This window comes from Danio aesculapii, chromosome 25 (assembly GCF_903798145.1).
Source record: "Danio aesculapii chromosome 25, fDanAes4.1, whole genome shotgun sequence".
NCBI classification, from domain to species: Eukaryota; Metazoa; Chordata; class Actinopteri; order Cypriniformes; family Danionidae; genus Danio; species Danio aesculapii.
In genome coordinates this window covers 29,623,092-29,635,140 of record NC_079459.1, presented here as the reverse complement: position 1 = coordinate 29,635,140, position 12,049 = coordinate 29,623,092, and the positions used below count along the sequence as shown (strand labels likewise).

General features: G+C 39.5%; 1 protein-coding gene across 7 annotated transcripts in view; it reads right to left on the bottom strand.

Annotated features, from left to right (window-relative positions):
- The window catches only part of phf21ab (PHD finger protein 21Ab), a 42,740-nt gene that overhangs the window by 9,069 nt on the left and 21,622 nt on the right, over positions 1–12,049 (bottom strand). For 5 of the 7 annotated variants that reach the window (XM_056451721.1, XM_056451714.1, XM_056451720.1 and 2 more), the window contains exons 6-12: positions 10,098–10,265; positions 5,970–6,224; positions 5,505–5,597; positions 2,684–2,968; positions 2,274–2,390; positions 2,133–2,184; positions 1,974–2,053 (exon numbers count right to left, since the gene is read on the bottom strand). In XM_056451721.1, the coding sequence (XP_056307696.1) occupies positions 1,974–2,053; positions 2,133–2,184; positions 2,274–2,390; positions 2,684–2,968; positions 5,505–5,597; positions 5,970–6,224; positions 10,098–10,265 (1,050 nt within the window). The remainder of the gene's footprint in view (positions 1–1,973; positions 2,054–2,132; positions 2,185–2,273; positions 2,391–2,683; positions 2,969–5,504; positions 5,598–5,969; positions 6,225–10,097; positions 10,266–12,049) is intronic. The other 2 variants (XM_056451717.1, XM_056451718.1) reach the window with 2 other exon arrangements.

Here is a 12,049-nt window from a genome sequence, read left to right as displayed (position 1 = left end):
TTCAACCACTCCAACTCACACCTGCTTAATGGTCTATAGCAGTCTTGAACAGTTTAGTTATTTGGATCAGCTGTGTTCAGGTGCAGACTGGGACATCATTATCACCCAGGATAAGTTATTGGAGGTGATGCCAAAGAGAGGAGCGGGGGGTGAAGTAGCGTCGGATACATCCCCGTGCTCATTAAAGCCAGTCCGTCCCTGGCTGTGTTTGATTAGGGTTGGAAGTGCAGAGCTGCCGCCCTCCAGGAATCGAGTTTGAGACCTATGGCTTAAAGGATCACACTGCATTTTGCAAATAGGATCATTTTACAACTCCCTTAAAGGGCACATAGTTTACCCCTTTTTTAAGATTTAATATTAATATTATGGTTCTTCTGAGTGCGCCGGTTTAGGTTCAGTTCAAAACACTATTCAGATTTTTTTATTAAAATGTGTTAAAAAGTGTCATTTTGGGGGCGTGTACACAGGTCGCTGTTTTAGGGATGTGTTGCTTTACATGAAAATTAGTTTAGACGCCCACTGTAAAAAGGGGGCGGAGCCAATAGCTCCCCCGCTCTGTGTTTGGCAACAGACATGCAGACAGAGAGAAGCAACATTAGTGAGGGGATCAGCATTCAGCCGTACATGTACGACTCGGACACAAACCAAGCAGAGACTACAAAATCATTTGTGTCTGTATAGTTTTACAGCCAACTGTGTGCTAGTTTAAAGTTCCGAGCTTGTACACAGAGACTAATAACCACGCACATTGAATTAACTTCAACTGAGGCACTGGATGTGCCGCTCAGAACTGCGACACGGCACAACAGACACGCACATCATACAGTGGTGGGCGAGGGGACCGCACTTCTATGTCAAGTTGCGGTTGGTCTCAAAACTGCTTCGATTGGTCCACCGTTTTCATGTTGTTAAATTGAAAAAAAAAAAGGACTGACGGTCTACACACTATGCCTACATATGTCTGTTCAAACAGCTTGAAAAGTAGATTTTTCACAATAGGTGCCCTTTAAAGTTCCATCCATTTAGCCACTCCGGGTCTTGTGGCCAACACTTTTGGCTTAGCTTAGCATAAATCATAGGATCAGATTTCGATAATTATCCTATTTAAAGTTAGTCTCTTCTGTAGTCATCAAGTACTAAGACAGAAAACAGAAAAGTTTCTTTTTTCTAGGTCAATATTTCTAGTAACTACACTCTCATTCTGGCATAATAATCAAGGACATTGCTGCCATACTAATGCTGCAGCAGGCGCAATGATATTATGCAGCACTGTTACCTAATTCCTTATACCTAATTTGATTCAATGATTTATACCAAGCTAAAATGTTCCCGCTAGACACTGAGATTGACTGAATGAACTCAAAATAAGTAAAACTCAACTCTTTAACTCTAGGGCAGTTGTAAAATGAGCATATTTCTGAAAATGTGCAGTGTTAAAGTGGATAAAGCGGATGGGATTATTGTTATAGTTGCACTGCCTCTAATGCAGTGACTGTTCATTTCAGGCCATCCCATCCAGCTTTTAATTAATTTGCTCTTCGGCTACCAATGAGAGGAACATCTTGACCTCTTCTACTGACCAGCATGCTTCCATTTCAGGTGTCTTTTTATTTCTCTTGGTATAAAAATTTTTTAGTTATGCAAACCAACAATATAGCGGTGGCTGCTTTTGACTATTTAAATATAGCGGGTTTGCTGACTTCAATGACGCTGGTAGAGATGATTCTCTTGGACCAATTAGTGATCAGCAGTGTACATACATCATGTTTTGGAAATGGTAGAGCTTCCTTGGAACCTCATCCAAGGTAGTACTAAAAAGTACCAGGTACTAGGTACAGAATGCAGTGGAAAACTCCCCAAAAGTGAGCCATACCAAATTGAAACGCGCCGTACCATGCAGTAAAAAAGTCTTATATAATTAAAAAAAAAAAAAGACCAGATGTAGCAGGGAACCATATAGGATTTATCTGTACCTCTGGTTCAAACACTGCTCCACTGTACACTGGGTTGGCCGTTGTTCTTCTTTTACGTTCTTGTCTTCTACTCTGAATCTCTGAAGGGAAAGATTTTTGGTTACAAAATATTCTATCCTACTAAACCCATAGGCCAGTGTTAATCCCAGTGGCACTTACCTTCAAGATGATCATGTGTGACCAACCCAAGAGACACCATAAAGGCAAGTTTCTGATGGAAACAGCAAAGGAAGAAAGAAAAAATCATAGGTTAATCTTCAGATAGAATTGACCAAATTTAATGGTGAAGGTGAGCAGTACCTGTGGGCTTTCCTCTCGTTTGACCTTAGCTGGAGGAGGAGGAGGAGGAAGAGGAGGAGAGGATGAAGGTGGGGTTTTTATGACCACCTGTTCTGGTCCTCCCTGTGGTTTCACAGTCTGGCATAAAGAACAAGAAACAAGTAAATCACTCAGATTATCTGAATGTCTGATTCCATTCTTGTATTTTGGGGGTTCAGCTAGCAGCCAGTAACCTCGTAAGAGCTTTTTAACAGCATTTGTTATAAAGCTAAATAGGTATCTTCCAGGCCATCCTGTCTGAAGAGAAGTATTTTAAAGTATAATGTGGAAAAGAGTAAAGGTAGTTAAGTGTTCAAAATGTTTTCCACTGCATTCTCAGAATACATGCCAGTGATTGGCTTCATAAAACCCAACCTAATAAGTACTCTCACCTTCAAGTCTGAGTTAAGATTGCTGATCTGAAGTGTCTGGGCAGGGCTGATGACAATGCCTGTGAGTTGCGTGGTGCCTGTGACTGTGGTCGTGGTCTTATCGATGGTTGTGCACTGCTGTCCGTTCACAATGCGCACCTGATGGATGGGCCCAGCAGAGGCGGGTAGAGATGACGTCAGTTTGGTGGTGAGCATCAGGGGTCGCTGGATTAGAGGAGCCGCCACCATGGGAGGAGGAGCTGGAGCGATGGGCACATTGATGGGAGTGGGTGGTTTTGGTCGAACCTGTGTAGTAGTGGAAGGCGTGTTGGATGACAATGCAGGTACAGGTAGAATGATCACGAAAGCCACTTTGTTGTCATGCCCTTAACATCCATGCATTTTTTGTTGTTGTTAAGAGGTAACCTCAGCCTTAAGTAATGCCAAGACTGAGCTCTGGTTCACACTTGGTGAATTTCATGAAAGTGGATGAAATGTGCAGAGCTCAAACCCCTAAACCAAAGGATGGGCCTTCGAAGTTCACCTTCCTGCAGTGCTTAAATTCAACCTAGCAGGTCAAACTCACCTGCATTTATCCTAAGAATAATCTAGACCAGGGGTGCCCAAACTCGTTCCTGGAGGGCCAATGCCCTGCATAGTTTAGCTCCAACTTCCTTCAACACACCTGCCTGAAAGTTTCTAGTATACCTGGAAAGAGCTTGATTAGCTGGTTCAGGAGTGTTTATTGGGGTTGAAACTAGAATATGCAGGACTACGGCCCTTCAGGACCGTGTATGGGCACCGGGGATCTAGGCCATGCTTAACTTGTTCAGATTTGATTAAGGGCCATGCACACAGGGATAATTTGCACGAATACTTATCACACATCTTGATTGTTTTGTTACTAAAAAGTTCCGGCAAACTTTTGTCCAGGTGTTTGTGTGCTGTAGTGGAGGTTAAACAGTAGCTTACATAATAAATGCACAAGGACAAAGCATGAAAGTGACTTCTTTTGTGCAACAAGCTAATGTCAGAACCATAAAGCTGTGCAGCGCCACCTTGTGTTCTGGTGTATGTCTGTTTTTCATTAAGCGCCATTTAACATCAGGGAGGGATTTTGCACATTCACTCTCCTCATTGCCAGTGACAATCACTTGAATTTAGAATGCCAAAAAATCTTGGAAAACGAGAAGTGTGCATGAGTGGCAGCTAAACTCAGTGGACCTTGAAGGCTCATCCTTGTTACAAGTTCATTGTCCCCAAAAATCCTGTCACAAATTGCATCATTCCAAATCTGTCTTACTTTTTTAGCAGAACACACAGACATGAATCCATTCATGGATCCATTTGGAGAATCTATTGTTCCGTTTCTGTCATCGTATGGATTTTGTGAGACACTGAAGTCAGGTATACAAGTTTAGAATTGCAATAGGGCGAGTCGTAAATAATAACTAAATTCGTCTGAGCTCGATTTAGCATTACACAGCTTTTTTGAGGTAAAAGGTGCTAGTATTGTCACTCTTTCAAGGGGAAGGGTTAATGATAGGGTCAGCCAAAGCAATATTAAACAAAGCAGAAATAAAAAGCTGCAACTGAAGCAACAGCATTATTACAAAAGTACAAACAAGCCATTTCACTCACTCTTAAACACCGTGTCTACACCAGACATGATCAGCAACTAACATAGAGTACAGTGCTATACCAATGGATGTAAATGTTCCTGAAGCAACTTGGACACACTGTATCCACTGGGCTTCCACTGTAGACAGGGTGCAACGGGAGCTTGCACACTAAAGAAAGCTCTGATGGAGTGTTTTTGTTTTAATATTTATAGAGAGGAATGCATTTTGAGAAAGTGCACATTAATTTAAACTAGTAGTACCTTTTTATTGGTGTACAGATGTCTAGAACTGGGTTCTTTAGGTCGAAAGAGGCCCTTCATTATAGCATCCTTGCAAAACAATATCCCCATTGAAAACAGATTATGACAGAGCATAACTTTAGTGTGCAAGTGCCCTATGGCAAAGAAAAATGAAAACTTGAGCAGACAGTATAACAGCAACAGCCAATGCTGGGAAGGAGAAGTTGAGTATCAGTGATAGAGGGAAATTATTATTGTGAGGGGGAAAAACAGGGTCTCTAGGTGTGCAAAAACTATGTCTTTCAAAGTTTTCTGCTTTATGTTAATTTCAGTTCACATTTTAAAGACTCAACTCTTTAATGATAAGAGGCTTAAAAACCTCATAACTTGACTCAAGTGTCAGTGTAAACAAACAGGGTTTCTGCAGGTGTCACCAAGTCAGATTTAAGACTTTTCAATACCATTATGAATGGAATCTCAGACTCCTACAGGACTAAATGTTAATGCTAAAATGCTAATGCTAAATCAAATCTAGTTATTTCCTAGCCACAGATTTTAAATAATGTAAAAACAAGCAATCTCTAGTTGTATACATACTTAGTAAACTATAATAAACTAAATGTATCCACAACAGTCTGTCCAGGTCAGGGTCCTTACCAGGTAGCTATAAATACATGTTGAACTTTTAAACAAAAGTTATCATAAGGAAGATAATTAATCCATATTGGTAAGTTTTTTCTCAGATGGATTGTTGGTGTTGGCCTGACCGGGCAGCTTTACATCGATAAAGGAAAATTAAGACCTGTTTGTAAATGGCTTAGGCCTGAAACTGTGTTCTTCTAATTTAAGACCCTGCGGACACCCTGAACAAAGGCTTGATAGACACCAGGCCTCTGGAATGACATGATGTGTCCCTCTGGTGGTGTCAGTGTGGAACTGCACATACATAAGGGGAGGGGGGCAGGTCTAACAGAGACGCACCTGTGGCTGAAAGGTGGGTCGAGGCGTCAATCTAGGAGGAGGGACAAACTGGGGAACTTTGATAGGCTGGGCAGAGGTGGTGGTGGCCTGTACCTGTGACAAAACCAGCCATTCATTGGGCACTATGCAAGTGAAAGGAACATAACAGTCTTTTTTTTTTTTTTTTTTTAAAGAGGAAATTAGCCTCTCTCTGGTTGGTTATATCACAAAAATATGCCACCATACACACCCCTGCCAAGCACATCACTGTGAGAAAGGAAGTCAATTCAAATCTTCATACTAACTGGAGACATAAACATCCTGTTCTAAACACATCAAAGCAAAGTGTGTCTGACTACTACTAGTCTACAGCAAGCTATGGAAAAAATAAAATACACAGACTGGCATTTCTACTTCAGTTAACAACTGTTAAATTTAGGCTATATGTAAACATTTAATGAATCTTTTGCAGAACTTCACACTCACGACTATGACATTCTTGGACACGATCCGTGTGCCGGCATCCATGTCCTGATTGGGTAGCTTGCTGGCCATCTGAAGGTTGATTGGTGTGCTCTGAGAGTCGGAATTGGCGCCGGGTCTCGTGGGGTTGTTGATGGCAGTGACCATGGCGACTGCGGAGCGTTGCGTTGCCATGGAAGCAGGCATGGTGGAGGTGGCAGCTTTCAGCACGAGAGGTAGAGTCTTTGCAGTTATGACCGGCGTCACGGTGAGAGTCTTCTAGTCAATGATCAAGGGAAAAAATAAATGAGAACGAGACAAAAGATTATGTTAAAGTTAATGACATTGTTTTTTAAATTTATTTTCTGTCTGCCGTTATTGTTTATGAATTATTAATGCAATCGAGAAAAACATGCATCTTTAGTTTAAAAAATAAATAAAAAAAATACTTGAAACAACTTTCAAATAATGTCACTTAATGCTGATTTATACCTCTGCATGGAGTGACTGGCGTGACCAATGGCGTTGTGCATTTATACTTCTGCATGCTGTTTGTGTTGCTCTGCAATAACACTTCTGAATCGCGAACTGGCAGTAGGTTATTATGCTCTTCTGTGTCGAGTTTCTGTTTTATAGTTTTTTTCTGAACGCTACAAGTAGCTCAAACTCGCTCATTCAGAGGCGGGAACCAGCAGGCATGCAAAAACTATAATCATAAGGTAAACACAAAACAAAAGTTTCCACCTGGAGCTCCTTCACGCAAATTGATACTCGCTCCATCGCGCTCGCGGATCTCAGCACCACCCACGCTCGTCACCACTACCAAGACGACCAATCACAGAGCTTTCGCTACATGATGTTGTAACGTGTAGTTACAATTTTCGAGAAGTCCACATCAGCTTCAGCCATGACGAAGGCTATGCGACTATGTGAAGGCTACACCAGACCATACGTGTGCGCTTGACGCAGAAGTATAAATCAGCCTTTAGCCTGAAAGTTTTATTTGATAACATTAACCAATGACCAATTAGCTTATTAGGGTCTGATTTAGCAAACTTGGATTGTTGATTCGCCTCCATTCTCACATATAAAACCCAATTTTATTTAAATAAAGGAATTAAATAAATAACATGAATTAATAAACATGTTTTATTAATAAAATATTGTCCAACGGTTGCAAAAATAAAATGGTTATGAATGCCATTTTTTGTGGATTTTAATGTTAACAGTTAAAAAATAATATTGATACATTTAGCTATGATTTCTTTTTTATTAATTATTAAAACAAAGAGACCACTGGAAAATGCTCAGTTTCTTTGGATTGTTTGGGTAAAATTGTATTGTTGTTTTATTCTGTACACTACTGATGACCTTTCTCCCAGTTTTATGTATTCTAAAAAGTGTTGTGTTTCAATACCACGAATGGTGGAATAGTGAGTGCAATTTTCTCAGAAGACACGCTCCACAATAAAGGATAAAACAACATTTTACTCAAACCAATACCTAATAAATCCAGGGAAACAGAGAATGGTCAAGTGGTCTCTAATGGTCTCATGACCTCAGAAGCACAGTCAGTAAAGTGGTTTTCTACCCTCAACACAGGAAAAGAAAATACAAAAAAAGAACAGAGAGACCCTTCATACATTACTGGCTATATTAGGCCATTAACAGTAGGCTTCTAAGGTCACCCTGTCCTTATTGTTCACAAACCCAAGACTTATTTCAGAGACAAAAATGTGCATGTCTGCAGTTACAGAGTGTACCTTTAGAACAGACCACCACAGATTAGTCAGCCAATTCTTTTTCAATTAACCTTTGATTAAACTAGCTATTCTGCTCATTTTGGCATACTTAAAGTCCAACCCCACCAAGCATGATTACTACAAATATAATAATATATATACTTGCGTCGACAATGATGAATGATAAGTGTTTTTTTTTGTTTGTTTTTGCCTTTTAAGCATTACCCCCTTTGTAACCAACAGATGTCCTTAGTGTGCTACTAGTGTGTCTGACCAGTATCCAGAATCCATCTCAGTATCTGAATCCAGCTTATGTATCTTAATCTAATCAAAAAGGCTGCGTCCGAAATCGCATATTTCCAACCTATATAGTACGCTAAAAACAATATGCTATATGTATCCAGATGAACTACTACTGGCGAGATTCTGAAGTGCACATCCGATGGACGCTACGATATCCCATGATGCATCGCAAGAGAATTCGTGAATGGGAGTAAAGTGACGCAACTGACGTGGGTAGGCCACATGATCATGGCAAAATGGCAGATGTATTATGTTCGGGTTCCATTCATACTACTCAAATTCATACTATATAGAATGTATTTTTCTAAAAGTCAAGTAGTAAATTCAAATTCAAATGCAGTACCTACTGAGTAGTAGGCGATTTTGGATGCAGCAAAAGTGAATTTAGCGATCATAGTGTAAAAAAAATACCCCACAAACAACTACCCCCAGCATTTTCAATCGACAGAAATGCAAAGATGCGAAACTAGCACTGCATACATTACTTTTAATTTTAATCTTTAATTTGCCAGCAAGGGGGCAACGCAGTGGCGCAGTAGGTAGTGCTGTCGCCTCACAGCAAGAAGGTTGCTGGTTCGAGCCTCGGCTGAATCAGTTGGCGTTTCTGTGTGCAGTCCAAAGACATGCGGTACAGGTGAATTGGATAGGATGAGTGTATGTGTGTGAATGAGTGTGTGTGGATGTTTCCCAGAGATGGGTTGCAGCTGGAAGGGCATCCGCTGCGTAAAACAAGCAGGATAAGTTGGCGGTTCATTCCGCTGTGGCGACCCCAGATTAATAAAGGGACTAAGCCGAAAAGAAAATGAATGAATAAATGAATTTGCCAGCAAGGCATGTATAAATTCCATGCATTTTTTAATCAGTATTTGGTACAGATGGTATAACCAACTGTTTTTAAGATAGTCATTATCTTTAAACAATCTTTGAAACTTAACATCAAGCAGAGCCTCTCCACAATATCATCTATAGCTTCAAAATGGAACCAGCCCTTTATAGTTCAATGGTTTCTGACTGGCTGTCGTTTTTTTTATTCATTTATTTGCTGGGAAATTTATTTTAGTTCATTTATTTGCTGAGAAAATAAATAATTCTAAAGTATTTCCAACTATATAATTTTGTCTACATCTTCATCATTACAGCTGTGCTCCGAACTCTTCTGTTGATTTACATTCAGAGCCATTTTTAAAACAATGATTTAATCCTTATTTAATAGTTATCTTGCTTGTTGTTAAAAGACCTTTCGAGCAATCAAATTCACAAGTAAAATTAAGTAAATATTCCTCTGCAAATCACTTCAGAGTACAGTTGCGTTCTACATGTTTAATCTAGAGAGATTTTGCAGTGTTAATGTCTGCGTGAACCGGAAGTTGCTGACTTTTATTTCAGTATGCTGATGTACTTCCAACTGAATATTGACTAATGGGCGTGGCTTTCTTTTTGCGCATCATTCCCTACTAGCAAACTAACAGTAGGAGGGGCATGGTTAAAGGTCCCATGAAAACAAAAATAAATAATTGTTAGTTTTTAAGATATCTATAAGCTACTGCACACCAAAACAGTGACAAAGTTTAGGAGATAAAACTGATATAAACATGTAAAGCTTGTGGTTTGTCACTTTCGCCTAAATGGATTAATAGTTTTATTTACTAGAGTCGAGCCCGATTATTTACTAGAGTACTTAAATCTTGACCAATCAAATGCTCTCTAGTATCTGACATGCCCTGCCCCCTTCAAAATGCTCATATGATGTGCTTGAGCTTGGAGCTGTGATAAAACAAAACATTATTGGCAGAGTTTTAAAAGGGGAGGGGCTAAACTATGTCCCACCCTCTCTTTATGTTTCAGTTCTAATTATGTCAAACATCAAATAAAAATGCACATTTCTAAGCACTTCATGGGACATTTAAGAGTATTGTGACTAATGCTGTCAAACTGATCACATTAGAAAATGATCGCCACGCCATAAATGGAAACAAATGATCATAATTTGATTAAAGATTACCAAAACAAACAATTTTTTTCCGGTGGATTAACTTACATGTTTAGCAACAATGCTAGCAAATTAAACATCATAAAATTTGACGTCACAAAGATTTTAAGCTGGTACCTGTGGCGCCCCCTGGTTGTGTGGAGGGCCTGATAGCGGCTGTGAAGCAGGACAAGCGGCCGTCAGCAGCACGGTTTTACCATCTGTGGTTGCTGCGAATGTCTGCGGCTTCAGATCGGGCTCCTGTTTCACCAGCAACTCCTTCCGCAACTGCTCCACCACTTTTTTCTGAGAAAGAATGAGAAATTGCTAGGAAATTACACATCCGCATTCACATTCGCATTTTGATTGTGCGTTAGAAGAAAAGGCTGATTGCAGAGAAAGCGCTGAACATGTCAAACTGTTCTCAAACACACACATACGCACTTTTTCCAAGAAATAAAATTGAAAAGACCACCCCCCTCCATCCCATCTTTTCAATGTTCTGTTTATATCTGGCCGCGATGGTTTCTAATAATAGATCATTAGTCATCAAATTTCCTGGTTTTCTTTGTTCTGGGTGTGAAGCTAAGATGTGGCTTTTATTCAGTCAGCTTTTAAAAGACCCTTCAGGTGCTAGACCATCTTAACAACACTGGAAACGCTTTTATAAAGGCCCACTGAGCGCCACACACACACACACACAGAGGAAAAACGTGATTGAAATTCATCTCACACACTCTGCTGCCTCAGAGTCCTCTGGAGCCAAAGCGCACCTCTGAGAGTGGAAACACACACACACACACACACACACACACACACACACACACACACACACACACACACACACACACACACACACACACACACACACACCTCAACAAAGCCTTTGCACTAAGCACAACATCAAATGAAAGTCTCTTCTTTAAAATGAATTTTGACAAAACTATTTCTCTCTTTAAGCGCACGATCAATCACGCACTAACAGCTTTAAGACTCACAAGCGGAAAGTTTACATACGCAACAGACCGCTGTGACAGATGCAGGCCTCACACATTGAGGCTACAAAAATTACATAAATATAAATTCATGAAGCATATAAATGCATGATGCATGAAAGAGTTATACAGAACTCTTATGAGATTTACAAGGCGGACAAGCCGCATTCGGGATTGAACAGATTCTGAGAAAGCAACAACTTTTCAAAGACACAGCGGAAGGTTGGGTTTTAATGAAAACCTGAAGTTCACATTTTGCTACAAAATAAAATGACCTACGAACAAGACATTTTTACAAAAATAACAATATATACAGCCCCCCTTTAATTTTTTCTTTTTTAAATATTTTCCAGATGATGTTTAACAGCAAGGAAATTTTCACAGTATGTCTGATAATATTTTTTCTTCTAGAGAAAGTCTTATTTGTTTTATTTTGGCTAGAATAAAAGCAGCTTTTAATTTTTTAAAACTTATTTTAAGGTCAGAGTTATTAGCCCCTTTAAGCTAATTTTTTTTTCGATAGTCTACAGAACAAACCATCGTTATACAACCTGCCTAGTTAGCCTAATTAACCCAGTGAAGCCTTTAAATGTCACTTTAAGCTGTATAAAAGTGTCTTGAAAAAATCTAGTAAACTATTATTTACTGTCATCATGGTAAAGATAAAATAAATCAGTTATTATTAGAAATGAGGTATTAAAACTGTTATGTTTAGAAATGTTGAGAAAATCTGCTCTCTGTTAAACAGAAATTGGGGGAAAAAAATAAACAGCAGGGCTAATAAATCAGGGGGGTTAATAATTCTGACTTACTGTATATTTGAAAATACAGATGACATGTAATATAAAATATAGATAACATATAGCATTTCTCAACTATGAAACACAATTGTATGTTTTTAGTAGGGGTGTTCAGTTCCGGGTTTTTCGGACTCCGATTCTGGTTTTGGAGTCAGTGGAATCGACTCCACTTACATGAACTTAAAATAGTGCAAGGATTAAACATGCTGTGTCATATCGTGCTTTATACATGCAGTTCTCCTCTGGTCAGACAAAATCAGCAGTTTAAATCATCTGCAGTCAAAATAAAATAGTT